The sequence below is a fragment of the Hipposideros armiger genome, unplaced genomic scaffold (genome assembly GCF_001890085.2).
Source record: "Hipposideros armiger isolate ML-2016 unplaced genomic scaffold, ASM189008v1 scaffold_123, whole genome shotgun sequence".
NCBI lineage: Eukaryota > Metazoa > Chordata > Mammalia > Chiroptera > Hipposideridae > Hipposideros > Hipposideros armiger.
In genome coordinates, this window is record NW_017731473.1 from 2,868,029 (window position 1) to 2,889,458 (window position 21,430).

The 21,430-nt window shown below is 40.2% G+C and overlaps 1 protein-coding gene across 2 annotated transcripts; it reads right to left on the reverse strand.

Annotated features, from left to right (window-relative positions):
* Nucleotides 1-1,171: 1,171 nt before the first annotated feature.
* PSMD5 (proteasome 26S subunit, non-ATPase 5) lies at nucleotides 1,172-19,627 on the reverse strand. 2 transcript variants are annotated; one of them, XM_019648281.1, is made up of 10 exons: nucleotides 19,424-19,627; nucleotides 14,394-14,538; nucleotides 13,160-13,273; nucleotides 12,611-12,739; nucleotides 10,952-11,061; nucleotides 7,932-8,074; nucleotides 7,036-7,227; nucleotides 5,229-5,338; nucleotides 4,688-4,828; nucleotides 1,172-1,929 (listed from the first exon to the last, which is right to left on the reverse strand). In XM_019648281.1, exons 1-10 carry the CDS (start codon nucleotides 19,597-19,599, stop codon nucleotides 1,672-1,674), a joined length of 1,518 nt encoding a protein of 505 aa, XP_019503826.1. In that variant the 5' UTR covers nucleotides 19,600-19,627; the 3' UTR covers nucleotides 1,172-1,671. The 2 variants fall into 2 exon arrangements, with proteins under 2 accessions (XP_019503826.1, XP_019503827.1); XM_019648282.1 differs by having other exon boundaries at nucleotides 19,380-19,465.
* Between the last annotated feature and the right edge of the window lie 1,803 nt (nucleotides 19,628-21,430).

Here is a 21,430-nt window from a genome sequence, read left to right on the forward strand (position 1 = left end):
CCGGCAAGCGACTGCCTCACCCGGGAAGAGCGCAATGATAACACCAATGTGGGCCAGTGAAGCAATGTCCTCCACAACTAGACTAAAGAAGAAAAGGACAGCAACTTGTCTGTTCCCCTCCCCCGATACCCCAATAAAATCTTAAAAAAAAAAATCTCATTCGGAGAAAATGGTCCTAATTTTCTACTGGCCTATTTTTCTCCACGATTAGCCACTTGTTACCTTTGTGATCTTGGGACAAGCTACTTAACTTCTCTGAGCCTCAGTTTTATCATCTTTGAAACAGAGATGCAAAAATTAAATGAGGTGAATTTAGCACTTAGGATAATGTCTAACACTTTTGCCAATGCCAAGCACATCATGAGCAGTAAATGTTTATTAAATCCAAACTAAAATAATAATTTGCATATTTTACTTACTTAAAAAAAAAAAGTTGCAGGTGCCAAATCAGAATGAGTTATGTAGGCCATACACAGGAGAGGCAATCCTCTGACCTCTGACATTAAATGAATAAAAACAACATCATGAAAGAGATTAAACCAAAGTCACATTCAAGGGACAGAATGTTTCTCCCAGAGACTCAGGGATACCAGAGATGGCAGAAGAGAGATAAGCAATCTGGGGACAAGAGTTCTGGTCACTTGCGGTCCATTTTGTTACATAGCAGGGATGGTTTATCAACGTCACCATGGCTTAACAGAAACCTATCTCTAAATTCTGAACTGCTACACTCTGGTAATAAACTCATGCAGAAAGCTCTGGATTGGTGGCTGGTGTGCAGAGTGCTTTGCTGTTTAGAGAGCAGAGCACTGGAAAACAGGTGGGAACGATATTTGTCAGTGCAAAGGAAGTGCATCCTTCGTTAATCAATGAGATGGCATCCTGGTTTACACAGCGTCCCCTCTGTTCTGACGCTGGTTATTAGGGCTCCTTGATCAAATCAACATTGACTTAATGGATCTGAAAAGTTAAAAGCAAAACCCTCAGCAATGATGACCCACCAATAAATATAAAGATAGTTTAGCGACCTTTCTGGTTTAACATGTTATCAGTTCCCCTCCTCTTAAACCGCAACCATTGATAAATAGCAAAAAAGCATCAAAGACTACTAGAAACATGTTTAAAAAGTTTGCTGTCTATTTTTCAAAGGAATAATAGTAACAAAAAAAAATTAAGAGACCTTATTAAAAGTATTTATTCTTAGTATAGAGAACATAATTTTAAGATGCCATATTACTTGTTTTTTCAAAGAATACATATATCCAAGACTCGGAAAGTGGAATCAGAAGGGGGAAAGGATTTAAGAAAAACAGGTGGTGAAGAGAAGCAATTTGGTTCCATTTTGGTTGAAGCAGGTTTTAAAATAAGACATTAAGTCCATGAAAATTTTCCAGGAAGAGAACAAAACTTCCATTTTCTTGAAAAAAGTAAGGCAGTCAAATAAATCTGAAAAACATCTGTTTCAATTATAACCAGGTTTGCCTGCTTTCCTGGTTTCACATTGTATTTCAATGTAGAAAGACAACAAATGTTGGTGATAAAATTAGGTTTGACACTCCATAATTCTGGAGGAGGAAGGGAAGTCTCTTTTTTTGTAAAATACAGAGCGAGTCAAAGGCTTTAGGAGACATTTTGGTCCAAAATGGTCTAGACTTTAGACTCAAGAAGAAATCATTCAGCTCCTTCCACTGCTGTCATGGAAACAGGCTTCACATAGTACGGACCTTCACTCAGGTAAGCTCTGAGCCTCAAATAATTTGGGTTTCCAAAGATTTCTGCAACTGTCTTGGAATTGGCAAGTGCTTTCACCAGTTCATATTTGGCATCCTTTGAAGCTTTGTCATGCTCCACAGACCGGTCCATCACATACTCTACAAAACCTGGACTGTTAAACATAAGTTTCTGAGCCCAGGGTTGGTTTGCAATGGCCTGAAATGGAAGGCAGAAAGAACACAATTCCTCTAAGCCTTAAGAAGTTAAGTTTGTTAGTAGAATGGCACATTCTTAGAAAGAAATTTGGCAACATGAACCTTAAAAATGTTACTTTTTGCCTAAGTAAATTCCTTCCTGGGAATCTAATTTAAGAAAATAACCTAAATGTTAAAAAATCTTTTTAGGGCCGGCTGAATGGCGCGTTGGTTAGGAGTTGGCTTGGGACGCCAGCTCTGAGCAGCAGGGCCCTGGTTAGGATCCCACATGAGGGCCAGTGACGCTGCGACCTCTACAGCTAAGTTGGTGAACAACAGCTTGGCCTGGAGGTGGGCTGCCGTGAGTTGCCAACAATTGTGTAGGCTGCAGTGGGGCTGACCGGCAGCTGGCAAGCGCTTTTGTGATCTGCCGTGAGCAGCAGTGAGTGGCCGTCCAATGGCAGGCGAGGGACTGCCTCACCCAGGAAGAGCGCAATGCTAATACCAACATGGGCCAGTGAAGCAACATCCTCCACAACTAGACTGAAGAACAAAAGGACAGCAACTTGTCTGTTCCCCTTCCCCGATTCCCCAACGCTGTTCCCCTCCCCCAATTCCCCAACAAAATCTTTAAAAAAAATCTTTTTATACAAAGATGTTCATCACAGTGTGACAGTTACAATATAAATGTCTAATAGTGGGGGGATGGATAAGTAAATGATGGTATATAGCAATAAAAAATTGAATAAACATTAAGAATGTTTATAAAGAATAGGTAAATCTGTTGTTACATGAAAAAGCAGATCAAAGTTATATACATGGCATAATTACAACAGTGGAAAAATAACAAAAACTAGAGAAGACTACCCTAAATAAACTCTCATACTCGTACATGTAAGTAAGATGATATTTTCGAGAACGTTCATTGTAGCACCATTTGTAATAGATATTGTCTAAATTTTAATTTATAAGGGAATGATACACTGTGGCTATTCAATGAAATACTAATTACTTTCTGGTTGCCTTTTTTCGTATAGATAATCTTAAAAACATAATGTTGAGGAGAAAAAGCAAATTGCAGAATGATACGAACAGCAAGATAGCATTTACAAAGTTAAAGAAGTAAAACACTGTAATTTGTTTAAGCATATATGCATATGTACTAAAAGTATAAAATCATGTGTGGGCTTGTAAGCCCTGAATTCATGACAGTGATTAATTTTATCCAGAGAAGGAAAAAAGGGGAATGGGTTTGGGCAGAGGTATAGCAAGGTATGACTATATGTTTGAAACATTTCATCAATCAATCAGTGCTAATACTAATACTAAAAGGAAGTACACCAAACATGTGACTAAAAAATATGTCTATTTCTTAATCTTTTCCAAACTTTAAAATAATGAAACAGCAACTTTTTGGAATGTTTTTTAAAATCTTGCTACTCCATTTTAATGAAAAACAAGGAACAATCGAGTTTATAGGCTAGTCTCTTCCTCTCAAAGTGTGTTCTGCAGACCAGCAGCATCAGGATCACCTGGGAATTTGTTAGAAATTCAGGATCTCAGGCTCCATTCGAGAACCCCTGAATCTACATTTTTACAAGATCTTCAAGTTTGAGAAACATCAGCCTTGTTGACAAGTCAAGGATGAGCGGTGTGCTGCCATAAAAACAGCTGTCCCACCGAGAAAATAAAAAATTATATCTACAACTGTGGCCAACTAAGTAGAGCATAAGTAGAAGTGTGGGGGGGAAAATTAATAAGAACACCAATGCAGAAGCCAAAATGACCATCACCGTGACTTTACCAAAGATGAAACAGTCTGAAAACAATGTTCTTGAAGTTGACAGGGATACTGTACTCTTCAAGGCCCAGATCAAGTATCACATCCTGCAGGAAGTCTCTCCTTTCTTGTCGCCGACGCTCTCCTTGTTCCCTCCCTCTCTAGGCCAAGCATGCTGCCTGAGATCCCATTATTAAGATTACTAAAGTGATGACTGTATTTCCATGAGCCCAGGCACCATGGTAAGTCCTGGGGCTACAGAGATAAATAAGATATGGTTCCCATTCTCTGTTTAACAGGTCAATACATATTGTAACATAATGTAATAAATAGACCACAGAGGTAAAATCCTTACCACAACTGTAATGATATAATTAACTATACTATTGTATCTACTGTCTGGGTCCCTCACTAGACAGTGTGCTACATGAAAGGAAGGTCTTTGTATATTTTGTTCACTACTGTATCCCCAGAACCTAGCAAAAAGCAAAATAGAAACTCAACAAATATTTGCTGAATGAATAAATAAGTGCAAAGTATGAGAGCCAACACTGCTTAACTTAACCTTGTGGATTTGGGCAAAGCTTGCTGAAGAGATACTTGAGCTAGTCCTTGAAGAATAAGAGGTTAATAAGCAAATCAGGGAAGAAGTGTTGAAAGCGGAGCGCACACAAAAGTCCAGAGACATAAAGGAAGCAGTAAGTTATCACAAGAGCATTAAGTGCCGGAAGGGACATGGCAGGAAATAAGGCTCAGGAAGACCAGGCTGGGTCAATAAGGGCCTGTTTGATGGCACATAAGGAATCTGGAATTAATTCTGTGATCCCACAGCACTCTGTTTTCTGCCACAATGCCATTTAGTGAAATGATCTGTGTATACATCTGTCTCCCTCATTAATCTCTAATAGCAGAAACTGTACTATGCACTTGTGTATCCCCAGGGCATGGCAGAGGCCTGCTCATTTCAAGCACTCCCTGTGGAAAAGAAGGGGACGCCTACCGTGAACGCTTTTAAGGCAGCGCAGTGTAGTTCAGGGAAGGGCTGGTTACTGATGCTACGGAAGAGCTCCAGTGGGTCCCGAGATAAAGAAGAAAACCAGGACTCTGCCATCCTCAGGAGGTCTTCCGTCTGCTGCTCAGGCTACAGGACAGGAAAGAAAACTCTCAAGACATCTGTAAGTCAGGAGACCTAGGTTGTGATGGCACTCTGTCGCTACTTGCTGTGTGAGCTCTGCTAACTCTGAGACACTCTTTCCCAAACTCAGCCCGCCTTCCCCGTTTTTTTGTTTTGTTTTGTTTTCTTTGATGGGGTTGATTAAGCAATCTCTTGGGTCCTCTCCAGTTCTAATATTCTGATTCCACTTCAACTTAAAAATGTCACTAGTCACATAATGAGGGTTGTGTTCTTTCACTAAGAGTAAGAAATACGGCATTTATTTGGTCAACATTTGTATTAAGTTAACCTGTATTATGTTGGCTCATACAGACTGTCTCTCCCACACATACCTCACTGTCCCTTATTAACTTCCCAATGTACTTACTGGTAAGTAAAGAAGAGATGAAATTGCGTCCAAACACCTAATTTTGAGCTCTGTTGAGGCATTCTTTGCTTGATATCCTAGTCTCATGAGCAAGTGTTCAAAGCGAGTTCCTTTGAAGGACAAGAAGATAGTTTTCATTGTGGTAAAATACAGATAACAAAAGTTACCATTTTAACCAGCAAACAGCTCAGATTGTCGTGTAACCATCACCACCGTCCATCTCAGAACTTTTTCATCGTTTCAAACTGAAAGTCTGTACTCATTAAACAAGACACCCGTTCCTCCCTACCCTCATGCCCCGTAACCACCATTCTTTCTGTTTCTGTGTATTTGACTAGTCTAGGTGCCTCATATAGGTGGAATCATACAATATTTGCTCTTCTGGGTCTGGCTGATTTTACTTTGCACAATGTCTTCAAGGTTTCTACATGCTGAAGCATGTATGAGAATTTCATTTGTTTCTAAGCTGAATAACATTCCATTGCATGTATATACCACATTTTGTGTATCCATTCACCAGTGAACACCTGGGTTATTTCTACCCTTTTTGGCTATTGTGAATAACAGCTGTTAATGAACACAGGTATATTTGAGTCCCTGCTTTCAATTCTTTTGGTTATATACCTAGAAGTAAAATTGTTGGATTATACAGCAATTCTGTTTAATTTTTGAAAAACCTCTGTACTGTTTTCCACATTGGCTACACCATTTTACATTGCCACCAGATATACACAAGGGCTCTAATTTCTCACATCCTTGACAATACTTATTATTTTGTGTTTATTTTTATTTTAAAAATAAAAGCCATCTTTGTGAGTGTTAAGTGAACAATGAGATTTTTAGACTATTCTTTGCTTTCATATACCATGACCCCTACAAACCTAAGCCAACATAAAAATAAACATGTAGTCAGAGACCAAGTAAGAAGCCTAAAACACACATTCATATGCAATACAGCATATATAAATCAAAGTGTAGAGGATTTGGAATCAAAGGACCTGGATTTGAGTAGCAGCTGCCCCACAGTCTGTATGATCTTAGAAAATTTTCTTAACTTCTCTGAGTTTCAGCTACCTTATCTGCAAAATGAGAATGACAATAGTATGTTCTTTGTAGGATTGTAGAAGGATTCCATGTCATAGGTAAAAGCACTTAGAAAAGTACATATAATAAGGATACTAGTTGTGATATACAACAGCATATAAATTTTCAACATCTACTTCCACAAGGTTGTTAACAGTGCTGCATATGATTTTTTTGTGTGGAATTCATAATGCTTTCAACGTACTCATGGATATCCCATAAAAGTATCATTCTTAACATAAAATCTTGCAACAAATTTTTGTTTCTTTTCCTTCCTTGAAATTACATATATAAAACAAATGTATATCTTTTCATTAAATATTCACAACAACCCCGAGAAGCAGTTATACCCTTTTTAAATATGAGAAAAATGAGGCCTAGAGTAGTGGAGTGAGTAAGCAAAGTTCAAAAAGCCAAGTCAGTGTTAAAACTGGGACATGAACACAGGTTTTCTTGACTCTAGCCCACGGTCTTTGTACCATGAATACTATTTATGGAAGATGTAGAGGAGAGTGCTTGGTTCAGCCAACTTCGGGGAAAAAAAAAAATTAAGTAATAATTAGGAGACTTTTTAGGGATAAGTCAACGTCATGGTAAAAAGACTGCCATCTACAAAAGTAGTTTCTATAAAGCAATTAACGTACCAGCAAACAATTGATTCTATATTGAATCCTTGTCAAAAATTAAGATATCTCTAAAGAAAGCCAAAACAAGTTATACCAACCTGTCTTCTGTAAAACTTGCTTTCCTTCAATATTGGATCCCAGGATTCCAATTGTGTCCACTGCTACACCAATCATGGTGGGGTCCTGACTTGCTGTCATTTCAAAGACTTTTTCCACAAAGACAGGATAACGCTCACAGATCTGTTGAGGACTATCCATGATAGCCAGGTTTCCAAAAAACTTCACAAATCCTAGAGATATTTACAAAAATATATTTTAATAGGGGAGGAAGACAGCATAAATTGGGGGTCCTATGTTTTCATAAGTACAATAACACAACACAGGCCAGAAAGAGGTGAATGGTTATGGTACTGTGTTACCTGGAAATCGGACAGACCATAGGGAATACTGAAGGACCTCCCAGGTCCTGCCACGTGCAAGAGGGAAAACAAAGAACAAGGACCAGTGTATACAAATTACAGGAAGGTTAGGCTTGGAGTCATTATTAGAAAGAAAATTTTAAACAGATGTTCATCAATGAAATAATCTAGGCTACCTAAGGAAGGGATAAAGCTCCAATTTCTAGACATGCTCAAGAAAAACTAACCATGTCCTTGAACAGAATGACTGGAGTAGTTCCTACATTAGATAAAGATTCCAACTCAGAGATTTGATGAATCTGTGAAATATACTGTAAATATCATTACTAGTGTTATTTTTGTTTCTTTTAGCTGAGGCTCAAAAGAAATTATCCTAATGCTCGAAACCAGTATTTCCAGAAAATCAGAATCAGCAGTGCAAGGCTCCCAAGGCAACAGATTCCACCTCATTAAGGGGCTATGGGTGTCACCTGAAGGGAATCAGTTCTAAAGAAGATAATCCCCAGCCTCCTCCTGACAGAAAACTGAGAAACAAAGCACTCACTATCATTTCCACAGGCATCTGTGTTTCTTACCTGGCAAGTAGAAGCTAGAGAAAGGATCTGAATCTGCCCCAACAATTATATTAGAAATCTGATCAATTACTCCTTCCTGAGCAAGGTACTGTCGTCCATGATGAGTATATGCCAGTGATGTCACCATTTCTATACAGGTGGCTCTGAAATGCCAAGATTTTGCATGTGATTAGCATGGTTTATAAACTGCTTTCATGTAGGTTATCTCATTTAACTCTTCCCACCAAATCTGAAAAGTCAGTAACCTGGCTCTACTTTTTCAGATAAGGACACAGGACGAGAACATGGAAATGACTTGTCCAGAATCACATTTTTATTACAAGGTAGAGTTTAGACTTAAACCTTGACTTTCTGACTTGAGTCCCATTATTGTTTCCACTATAAAATAGCTACTTCCTAAGAGATATTAAAAAAAATGTGTTTTATTTTGAAATGTCAAACATACAAAAGAAAACAGAACAGTAAGCTGTTGTGCACCCATAATCTTTTTTTTTTATTAAGATTTTTTTGGGGGAATTGGGGATGGGGAACAGACAAGTTGCTGTCCTTTTGTTCTTCAGTCTAGTTGTGGAGGACATTGCTTCTCTGGCCCAAGTTGGCACCATCATTGCGCTCTTCCCGGGTAAGGCAGATTGGTCACCGGCTTCTGGACTGCCACTCGCAGGGGCTGCGGGCCGCTCACGCTGGCTGCTGGCTACACACGGTAGCCCATGGCAACCCACTGCAGCAGGGGCTGCAGCCTACACCGTCAGTGGCAACTCACAGCAGCCCAGCTCCAGGTTGAGCTGTTGTTTACCATCTTAGCTGCAGAGGGCAGTGTCACTGCCCTCATTATATGGGATCTGAACAGGGCCCTCTGGCGTCCCAAGCCAGCTCTTAACCAATACGCCACTCGGCCGGCCCTGCACCCATAATCTTGATTGTATAGTTATCAAGATTTTGCTACTTATTTCATCTCTTTTTTCTCCATTTTTTGCTGAACTCTTTTAAAGCAAATTCTAGTCATGTTCCCATTTACCCCTGTATACTTACCCCTGTATATGCATCTCTAAAAAACATGAATATTTTCTCACACAATTATAATTCCTTACCACATATTTTAAAAATTAATAATAATTCTTTGGTATCACCTAACACCCACCCATGATCAAATTTTCCCAATTAACTAAAAAAGCATTTTTATATTTGTAGTCACAAAATAGTCATGGGGATGTGAAATACAGTATGGGGAATATAATCAATAATGTTGTAAAGATTATGCAGGGTGTCAGATGGGTACTGAACTTATCGGGGGCATCACTTCATAGATTATATAAATGCCTAACCACTGCACTGTACACCTTAAACTAATATAAAATAATATCAAGGGCTGGCCGAGTGGCGCAATGGTTAAGAACTGGCTTGGGACGCCAGAGGGCCCCGGTTCGGATCCCACATATGAGGGCCAGTGACACTGCCCTCTACAGCTAAGATGCTGAACAACAGCTCAACCTGGAGCTGGGATGCCATGAGTCGCCGGTGATGGCGTAGGCTGTAGCCCCTGCTGCAGCAGGGTTGCCATGGGCTACCGTGTGTAGCCAGCTGCCAGCGTGAACGGCCAGCAGCCGCAGTGAGCGGCCGTCCAGAAGCCAGCAACTGATCTGCCTCACCCAGGAAGAGCGCAATGATGGTGCCAACTTGGGCCAGTGAAGCAACGTCCTCCACAACTAGACTGAAGAACAAAAGGACAGCAACTTGTCTGTTCCCCTTCCCCCAATTCCCCAGTGCTGTTCCCATCCTCCAATTCCCCAATTAAAAAAAAAAAAAAAGATAAAATAATATCAAATGTCAACTGTAGTTAAATATATATTTATAGAGTCAACAGGATGTAAAGTGCAGCATAGGGAATATAGTCATTGGTATTGTAATAGCTATGTACGGTGTCAGATGGGTAGTAGACTTGGAGGGGTTATCACTTTGTGAGGGGTGTAAATGTCTTGTACATGTATGTTGTTTTGTACACCTGAAACTAATAAAAAAATAAAATAAAAGCATTTTTATAATTGCGCCTAAGGTATTTTAAGTGACTATTTGCTGGGTTTTTTTCTGTTACAAAATCTGATACACAGCTAAAAAAATTATCAAAATTAGTTTCCTAATTAGGAATGCTATGAAACAATATAATTGGTGGCTGATTTATAGGCATTTAGCATAGGAGTTTAACAATTTCAGACACATTTAAAGAACATAGGGTGGTAAGAAAGTCATTTAAAATAAAGAAAACAAAATCCTGAGTACACGAAGATAGCTATAGTGCTATTATATAATAACAACAAAATACTTGAAGCAAACCAAGTGTTCAACAGTGAGGATATATTAGTAAATTGTGGAATATCAACCAGGAAACATTTGGCAATATTAAACGGGACTTAGGGAGTAGGGGGCTGGGAGTGAAAAGATTGGAATTAACATTTCTCTGAGGACCTATGTCAGCCACTGGATGGGTCTCTATGGTCAATTCACCTAATTGTCTTCTTAATAGATTTGTCATTGTTCCATTTAGGAGATGAGGAAACTTAAGGTGCAGAATGGTTACAGCAAATTGTCTGAGGTCAAACGTTAATAGTAGAGAGATGTATGCAAGCCCAAGTCTTCCTCATTTTCAAAAGTCCATGTTTTCCTTTCACACCATAGTGCTATTATTTCACAATGTCAAAAAACATGTAACACATGTGATAACACATTAAGTGATACAAAGTGGCAGTTTCTCATTGGACTGCAACTTTGTAAGAGCATACATGCATGCCTAAGGACAAGGAAAAGTCATTCAAAAGTAGCTGTATTGTCACATGAGACTTTGCTAGGTTCCAGTGTGTTGTCACAGTGTAACCTGGGATATTTTTCAAAGGCCCCTTCTTCAGGACATACATTTGTCATGAGATTGCAACCTCGGCACAGGTCCTACTGGGGAAGATAACGCTAAGTCCCAAGGTTCTTTCCTGGCCCTCACAGAGGTCAGTTCACTCTCTCAGCCAACATACCTGACCAGCACATCCTCACCAGTCAGCTCTCTGAGGAGCTGGGTTACCAATCCACTGGTGGCACAGTAGTTTAAAGATTCTGGTGACACAGAAGAAATCTCTACAATCAGCTGAAAGAACAGAAAAAGCAGGTCAAAACAGCCCCAAACCTGTTAAATCTCATTTTTAGTTAAATGCAAGACTAAGCACTTTATAGAGATAAATTTTCAAAACTATTATTTGTCTCCACAAGTAGGAAAATTTCATTGAACACATAAAAAATTACTTTGGCACAGAATTAATCACGCCATTGTATCTGGGTGAATCTGCACTTTTTACAAAAGAAATCATCAATAAAGGTAAAAACAGCAACAACAAACAGGCTGTAAAAGTCATTCATTCGTTCATTCATTCACTCATGCATGCATGCATGCATGCATTTTATCAGTCAGTTAGTTATTCACTTACTCATTCAGGTATGTCCTGAGGGCCTACTGAGAGCTACAGGACACTGAAGGATTTTAAGCAGAGGAATGACAGAACCAGATTTGGAATTTTAAAAGATCATTCTAACTGCATGTGAACATAGACTAGTAGTGACAAAAACTGGACAAGAGACCAGTATGGATGCAAATATAGTGGTCCAGGTGAGAGATGGTAGCTTAGACTAGGGTGCTGATGGCTATAGCAAATAAGAGAAACACATGGGTTTAAGTAAAACTGACACGAAGTGATGACTGAATGGGTATGTGGCAGGAAAAACAAGGCCTTATAATGAATGAACTTGAGGTCTAATACCCAACCACATGGACTATGTGACAGGGCCAGTTTGTTGCTGCTGTTTTTTTATTAGGGGCATGAGGTGGGTGGAAAAGATCAGAAGTTTGGTTTTAACATGAGGTGAGGGACCTAGAATATATCTAAGGGGAGAAAGTAAGTTAGCAGTTGGACATGAAGGTCTGAGCTCAGATGAGAGGTATGGGTTGGAGGTTTACATCTGAGAGTCATCACCATGATAGGTGGGAACTGAAATCACAGGATGAGTAAAATTGCTGAATGAATACAGATTATAGGGAGAACAGGGCTGGGGACTTTGCCTTCACAAGCCTCAACAATTAAAAGTTCAATAGAGGATAATGAGCCAGGAGACTTAGGAGAAACAGCAAGAGAGGCAAAAGGAAAAAGAGAATAGTTTGGTATCAAGACAAGCAAAGTAAGACAGTGTTTTGAAGAGGGAATTAGACTGTAGAGGATTTGTTTGGAATATGTAGCCAATTAACTGAGTGGCCTTGGGTCAGCAACTCCAGCAGTAATAGTGAGGTCAATGATAATGATGTATAGAGTTTACTGTGAGAACAGAAGACAACACATGTGAGGAGTTAGCACAGTGCTCAGTACAAAGCTGGTGCAAACAAGAGCCATTTCTTCTACTACTGCTACTGCAACTAAGCTTTTCAAAGTTTAGCTTCAATAACATCTCTACTATAGTACTTATAGTGCAGTATAAATCCTTCTTATATGACTGTCTCACACACTACGTAGGGAGTGCAGCACCCACTACAGGGCCTAACACAGACTATGTATTCCATTCATGTATGTCAAATGAGCCGTCTCGTCTTCTCATGTAACTGTTACTGCATTCTGAATCGTAAGCATCAGAAAGTATGCCTTTTGTCTCACCTCATACACCCTGTATCGAACAATGTCATTTGTTTTCATTACAGTTTTCAAATCATCCAGCAGACTGCTTTCAAATAAAGCCTCCAGGCCAGCTTGGGTCAGCGATATTCTTGACAGGGATTTAATGGCCTGATAGGAAAAAAGATATCTCTTAAGTCATAAAAATACAGAATATTAATATCTACTTCATAAGACTGATATGAAAACTAATGGATGGAATGCACCTTGCCCACTGAGCATTTATTACATTTTAGCTATTATTATTTATTGGAAAACATACACAGCTACTATGTAAGTCTTGCTTCTTATGAAGTAACCCAATGTAAGCCCAATGATGGATAATTTATAAATGTGCATTCTAGCAAATAGACAGGATTTACTAGTACTTATTTGACACCATATATTTATTTGATATCTATATGAGGTTGCAAATCCAATTACACAAATCCTCCCTTCTAAACCTTCACCCCTCAATCCAGAAAGCCTTTCTTCGTCTTTTAGGGTATTAATTTCTCCGCCTGTTTAAGCTGATGGTTCTAGCTGACTCACCACTTTGGCTACAGATAGATTCTCTCCACCAATACAATAAACGATTTGTTTTAGTAATTCAGGATTATTTAGAATCTCAGTAACAGCATCAGAATTTTCAATAATTCTTCCAACCTGAAAGAAAAAAACAATCAGAAATACTCTCCCAAGGTGGGGCAACATGTGAACACATGAGGGTCGAATTTCCTTAGTGCGCAGTTATTTTAAGAGTTACTGATTACAACGAAAAGACAAGTCATTAAAAATTCCAAATGACCCAAATTCATTAAAGCCAAATACACATTTGGCCTAGTCACATCTTTGAAAGGAAAAAAAAAATGGTGGGTAAAGCGTTGAGACACCCCAGTGAGTGAAACAATACAAATCCTAATTCTTTCCATTTTTAGCTGCACTGAAACCCTGAGCAAATTAAATAACTTCTTTGAGCCTAATGTCTTGTGTGTAAAATGGGAATACAATACTTAATTGCAGGATAGTAATGAAGATTAAATGAAACTAAATAGGTAAAGCACATACTACAGTGTCTGGCACATAAATGGTAAATAAATAGATGGATACTTTTCTTTTTGTTGAATAAACACTTCAGAGTACAAAATGAGAAACAGGAGTTTAACACCACTGGGTAAACTAACTGCTCTTAACATTTCAACAAGATGATCCTCAGCAGCAGCTCACTGGAATAGTAACGCGTCTTGATTACCAGGGTGATAAGAGTTACTGTCTCAGTTTGTTGGTTTAGTGATCTTTATAACAGTACTTTGTTGATGCCACCATAAAAAGACTGAACACGGCAATCTTTACTATAGACTAGGGGCTCTTTGAAGGAAAGAAATAGGCTTTATTTGCCTTGGTAGCTTTAATAGCATATGATACAATGCCTGGCATGTAAAAGGAGCTCAGTCAGTATTTGATGAATGAATGATGCCAACTATACTTAGTGGAACTTTTTACTTTAGCTTGTATCCCCCTGGTTATAGTTAGCTATGCATACTAGGATAGAGTAAGACACTCCCTAGGGAGGGGAGGGGAGGGAAGAAGGGGAGGTGGGGGGAGGGAGAAGTAGAGGGAGGGAGAGGGAGGGAGGGAGAGAGAGAGAGAGAGAGAGAGAGAGAGAGAGAGAGAGAGAGAGAGAATGTTTTATCTCTCTGTCTTTAGCACCCAGCATAGAACTTAACCCAGAACAGGTGGTCACTAAATGTTGGTTCCCTTATTATGTGCTAGCAAAATTTCATACCTGGGACAGAGTGAGGATTTTTACAGTATCATCGGGGTGAGTCAGTCCCCTCTGCAGGTCAACCCCGAGGTTCCGGGCCACGTGAACAGGCTCCATAGCTTGGAGCAATCTCTCCAGAATGGATACACACAAAGTTGTCTGTTCCCTAAAGGAGACACCATAGACCTCATTAGTTCATGTCCTGCCAGGTAGGAGGTAACAATCTAATAATACCTGACAACCGGATCAGTGAGGATCTCCTCCACACAGACTTCCCTTTGAAACACCAGCTTCCATTAAGCTATTAAACATTTACTAGGTACCTATTACATGCCATCCTGTGCTGGGGCTACAAAGAAAGGTAAAATACATTCCATAATCTCAAGGAGCTCAGTCCAACGGAAGATGCACAAAAACAGGAAGATAACTATAATCCAGGTAGATAAATGCTAAGTTAGAGCTGGAAGCTGTGGGAGCTCAGTAAAGAACACTGGGCACAGGGTACATCTGAGCTAAATTTTAAGAAAAAGTGGGAGTTATCTAGGAGAAGAAAGGTGTTGCAGGTAAAGGGGGTAGTGGCACATGAAAAGGCACAGAGGAATGAGCCAGTGTTATGCATTCAAGGGTCTACAAGTGGCTTGGTATGACTGGGGTCAGAACTGGAGAGAAGTGGGGAGGAGGTAAAAGGAGGGAGATGCATGGCAAGAAATTACACAGAAAAAACACACAGGTTCTGATAGGTCTTTTATGTCCTGCTATGGAATTTAGCCTTTTTCCAGGAGGCAATAGCAAGTCCAGAAGTGGTTCTAAAGCAGAGAAGTAACACAATGAGATCTGACTTTAAGAAATCATTCTGCATCAGTGTTAGAGAAAGACTTTTCAGTTAGAAGCAGTTGATGGTAAGAGGTGATGAAAGAGTGAAAGAGGGGAGCAGCAGTGGGAATGGACAAGAGGGAAAAGGTTCAAGAGCTATTCAAAATGTAAATTAATCAGAACCAGATGTAGATGCAGTGTTTCAAGAATAACCTCCTTGTCTCTTAACAGGCAGTGCAAGTAAATGGGCATCCATACGCTAATAGTATACAATTAAATTGGTATAACCTTTCTAAAAGGTGATTAAGCAATACATAGCAAAAGTCCTAAAAATGAACATACCCTTTTAACTCAGGGATTGTACTTTGCACAGTGACGCCTAAGGGAGTAATTAAGAATGTTTTTAGATCCAAGATCATTGAAAACATGTCCACACAAAAATCTGTACACGAATATTCATAGCAGTGGAAACAACCCAAACGTCCATCAATTAGTAAATGTATAAATGTGGTATATCCACACAATGGAATATTATTCAATCATAAAAAGGAAGTACTGATCTATGCTACAACATGGATGAGTCTTGGAAATATTATGCTAAGTAAAAGAAGCCAGATACAAATGGCTTCCTTTTGATGATTCCATTTATATGAAATGTCCAGAATAGACAAATCCATAGAGACAGAAAGCAGATTGCCGGCTGCCAGAACTGGGGGAGGGGATAAAAAGGGGCTGGAGAGTGACTGCGAACGGATTTCTTTTCCTTTTTAAAAAATTGCAATTGTACATACCATAAAATTTACCATTTTTAAAGGTACAGTTCTGTGGCATTAAGTAAATCCACACTGTTGTGCAACCATCACTACCACCCATCTCCAGAACTTCATCTTCCATTAAAACTGAAACTCTATGTACATTAAACACTAACTCTCCATTCTCCCTCCTCTCAGGCCCTAGTAATCACCACTCCACTTTCAGTGTCTGTGAATTTGCTGATTCTAGGTACGTCATACAAGTGGAATCATACAGTATTTGTCTTTTTGTGACTGGCTTATTTCACTTAGCTTAATGTCCTCAAGGTTCATCCATGTTGTAGCAGATGTCAGAATTCCCTTCCTTTTAAAGGCTGTTAGTATTCCACTGTATGTATATACCACATTTTGTTTATCCATTCATCCATTGATGGACACTGGGCTGCTTTGGTATCTTTTTTATTTTACTATTCTAATAGGTGTGTAGTAGAATCTCAATGTGATTTTAATTTGCATTTATCTAATGACTAATGATGTTGAGTATCTTTTTATGTGCTTTTTGCCATCTGTATATCTTCTTGTTCAAATATTTACCCATTTTAAAATTGGGTTCTTTTCATTGAGTTTTGTGAGCTCTTCACATATTCTGAATATAAGTCCTTTATCAGATATATTCTTTGTAAAGATTTTTCTCCATTTGTGACTTGCCTTTTCATTCTCTTAACTGTGACCTTTGAAGAGTCCAATTTATCCATTTGTTCTCTGTGGATCATGCCCTTGGTGTCATATCAAAGAAATCTTTGTTTATCCCAAGGTCACAAAAATTGTTTCCTATGTTTTCTTTTAGAAGTTTTATAGTCTTAGGTTTTATATTGACATCTATAACTGACTCCCACATATTGCTGGTAGGAATGTAAAATGGTTCACTTTGGAAAACAGTTTGGCAGTTTCTTCAAAAGTTAAACATACAATTACCATATGATCCAGCCATTCCATTCCTAGATATTTACTCAAAGAGAAAAGAAAGAATACGTCTATGCAAAAGACTTGTACACAAATGTTCATAGCAGTGGTATTTGCAATATACCCAAAATGGAGACAACTCAAATGTTCATCAACAGGTGAACTGATAAACAAAGTGTGGCACATCTGTACAGTGGACTACTTCTTATCTGGATGAAGTGGAGAGGGACTTTTAAGGGGCACAAGGAAACTTCTGAGGGTGACAGGTATCTGTGCTATTTTGATTGTGGTGGTGGTTTCATGAGGATATACATGTCAAAACTTGCCCAATTGTACATTTTATTATGTGCAACTTGTGTAAATTATAGCTCAATAAAGTTTTTTAAAAAAAGCAATGGTAGGTTAAACTGTATAGTGCACAAATTTCAGGTCACAGGTAGCCCTTTTGTGTCAAGAAGCCAGAATTAATAACTTACAATCAGTCTTGTTTGACTTCCATGTTGTAAAACAGTGATCTTCCCTCACAAAAACTGTCAAAATTCTCGGTTTACATTAGATGAAATACTGAAGCAGTATATAGCAACCTGTGTGGTTTAGTCAGGATAATAGCAATATATCTGGAGACTGCCAATCTATCCAGAGAATTAGTTCCATAAATTACAATTGGTATTTACTATGTACCCAGTTCTTAATTACCCTGTCTTTAATACATTTCCATTAAAATTGTTTCCAAGGGCACTGCGCCTTCATTCAGCAAACCATCTCCCCTCTGGACCTTATTCTCTAAACCCCCCTACGTTTCAGTTTCTGTTCCATCTCTGGTGTTAACTTGTGGTATGACCTTTGAAAGTCTCTTCATCCACAATATAAAGTAACTGGGCTAGGTCTCTCTCTAAAATTATTGAGTCTAATCTTTTATTGGGCATATATTGTATTCCCTGCTGCACCCTAGGAGGGATACACAGATAAACAAAATATGGCCCCTGCCTTCAAAGAATTTACAAACTGGAAATAAACACAACACAGAACTATAGCAATAAGGCTATAATATCAAGTATCATTAACAGAAATAATGATAATGTCCTTCAGGAGATCTGAGGACGAGTCACTTGCAACTGGAGTGACCAGGACTTTTTGGAGGGGATAACACTTCACTTGAGCCTTAAAGGATGGACAGGAACTGGCGAGGGAGAGGGCATTTCGGTTAGAATTGGCATGGACAAAGTTAGGCAAGTACCAAGTCATGCTCAAGGGAAAGTAAATGTGCCCCTGGTAGATGGAGCAGATGATTATGTGTTGAGGAGTGGAGGGAAAAGATGAGGCTGGAAAAGTATGCTGTAAGGGTCCAAACACCAGACTAAGAAGTCATGATTTTACACTGTAGGCAGTGGGGAACCATGGAAAAGATGTGAGCCAAATGAAGTTCACTGTGGTTGCCGCATGGGAAGGTCATGCTAGAAAAGGAAACCTAGAAGGAATGAGTCACACTGATGGAATAGACCTAGCAAGGAGGAGAAAATAAGGCCCTGAATTCAAGTGGACAAATAAAAGAGATATTTTATAGGCTGACCTGAAAATGTTAACTAATGGATTTAATGAAAGGGAAACATGAAAAAGGGAGGAATCTGAGGTCAGAGCCAAGAAAGCCCTCCGAAATCATCCAATGTCAATTCAGTGTTTCATTATTTTTTCAAGTAAAAAATTTCTGGATCACAAATATTGTCAAACTCTCCTAAATTATCAAATGCAAAGTGTTTTTACATAAAACACTACACATGTGCATAAAATGAAAACTAAAAGTTGCTGTCCTATCATTCTAAGTCCCACTTCCATATTAATAGCTTCTGCTGCACCTTTCAAACAGTCTCAATGTTATACTAGCTTGTGTGTGTGTGTGTGTGTGTGTGTGGAATCCTTTTTAAAATTACTCATAATGGAATCATAAACTAGTGTTTTGGGGTTTTTTTCATTCAACAACATATATTAGAGATCTTTCCATGTTCACATCTGTAGATCTATCTCATCTGTTCTAATAGCCACCTAGTGTTACAGGTGTTGTGTCCTAATTAGAATCCCTTTTTAATGGATACTTAGGCTGTTTCAAGTTTTTTGCTGTCACCTTGCTAGAATATTCCTGTATATACAGTACATTTTGTGTGCAAGTATACCTGCATGTTCAATTCCTCTAACAGGAATTACTGGATCAAATGGTATGGGAATCTAAAATGCTGATAGATCTTACCAAATTGCCAAGATAGGACCCCCTGCTTCCCCCCTGCAATCCCTATTTCAAGGATGAAGGCAGCGAGACCAGGAGATTGTCAGGGACACACCTCAGAAGCTATTCTTGAACCCCTTCTCTTGCCTCTCAGCCCAGGATCCTTCCCTCTCTGAAATTTCAGTTTTTTGGGGTTTTTTTTAACCTTCACTGCGACTGGGAAAAGCCCTCCCCTCGCCCCATCCACCCCCATCTCCATACTTGGGGTGTCTCTCTCCCCTGCTCAAGCCGCAGGGTCCTCTCACCGATGGTTCTCATTGAGCAAGGAGAAAAGCGGGCCAAGGCGCAGTTCCGCCGCTTGCTCGCGGAGCTCGCTGAGCGACACCGCCTTCAGCACCGACTGCAGCGCGCGCAGTTCCTCCAGCGGCGCTTCCAGCCGCGACACCTCCCTCAGCAGCGCCAGCACCTGAGCCGCCATCATGCCCCGCCCGCTGGAGCTCCCCCGACTCCGCCTCACTTCCGGCATGCTTCTCCGAGTATCGCGAGATCAGCCGGGAGCAGCTGTGACTGCGAACCGCTGCGCCAATAGCAAGAGAGAGCTGGCGGAGCGCGCGCGCTCGGTCGCTACCGAGCCTCGCGAGACGAGGGGCCGTTAGGGCCGAGCCGACGGTTCCCAGTGGTTGCGGGGTCGCTGTTGGGCATCATCTTTGGCGCCGTTCAGCTGGTCACACAGTCGGACTTTCCGGTCGGCTTAGTATTTCCCCCTGAGGGCGAAGGCTCATCCAATGTCCGGCAAGCGGAGTAGTGAGAATGAGGACCAGCCGAAGGTTAAGAGGCTTCGCGGGCGGCCTCCTGGTTCTCAAACCCGGCTCTCGGCCCCGGCTAGGTCGGCTGTGGTCGAGGCTGCTGCGCCTTGGGCCTTGGGCAGCGGTTGAGGCTGCTCCTAGGAGGAGCAGAGGCAATGAGCAGCTTCCTGCTCCCGGGCCAGGCACTTATCTAGAGGAAGCGGAGGGGCCATGCCTCTGAAAGACAAGATGAAAATTCTCGGGAAGCTGGAAGAAGGCGTGAGTAACACCGACGTGGGCCGCTTTTTTAGCGTGAGTGAATCGACCGTGTGCACCATTAAGAAAAAACGAGAAGGCCATCATGGGGTGTCTCGCCCGTCTCCTCCAGGGTGCTCTGTGCGGTCCCCGTGACATAAACATCGGGAAGATGGAGTTAACCTTTTGGGACCGTACCATAAGGGACCGGTCTCCGATGCTGAAGGCCATCTGCAACTAGGCCAAAGGCATTACAAGCATCTGGTGGAAACCACCAGGAAGGACAACCCAGATAAATTTCATGCGAGCAAAGGATGGTTTGAGCAGTTTAGAAATCGTTACAGTTTGTGAAATTCAAGGTTGATGGGGGAGGAAGAACCGTTAAATGCCCAGTTGGCAATGAAGTATTCCAAGCAACTGCAGAAATTGGCAGAGCTAAAGGTTATGTGCCTCAGTAGATAGGCCTTAAACGCCAAGGACGTGAGCTTGTTTGCGAAGTGAATGCCTTCGAGTACTTTCAGGGGAAAAGACAAAACTCCAGAAATCTTAGAGGAAGCTCAGGAAAGGATTTTACTCATTTGTGGTCTGTGTGCGTGTGTGCACGCGAGCGCACCAATGCCACAGAGTGACAAAAAGATAAAACCATTGCTGCTTTATAAAGACTCTAATCCCACCTGTCTTTTGGAAAGAGATTAAAACGCCTTCCTGTTTTCTGACAATCATGCCCCAGAGTATAATTAAACATTGCCCTCTTTTTGGATTGGCTTTGTAATTCTTTTATCCATCAAGCCCAGAGTTATTTAGTAGAAAACAAAAAATCTTGAATTCAGAGTGTTGCTAATTTTGGACAGAGGTCCCAATCACCCAGACTCATTATTCTTTGCTCATCCAGTATCACACAATGTGATACCGTGCTTCTCCCTCTGGAAGACACTAGCTATCTTCAGCCTTTGGGTCAGGATATAATTGAAGCATTCAAGAGGTATTGCAAGAAGCATGTTTGACTGCTGACTATTGAAAAAAACCCTTGCCTTACTTTGAAAGAAACATGGCAACGGTACAACATTGCTGATGCTTCGGTAGTGATAAAAGATTGATGAGCTAAAACCTCATGGAAGCTTTGGGATGAAGTTGTCAATAATTTGCATGTTTCCCTAAAAGAAGCTGAGAAGAATCATAGAGTCTAAAAAACAGATGAGCTTTAAATGCCTCATTCTCGATGAAAGTGAAATTAATGAGCTACTCAAGTTTCAAATTTTGGTGATAACCAAG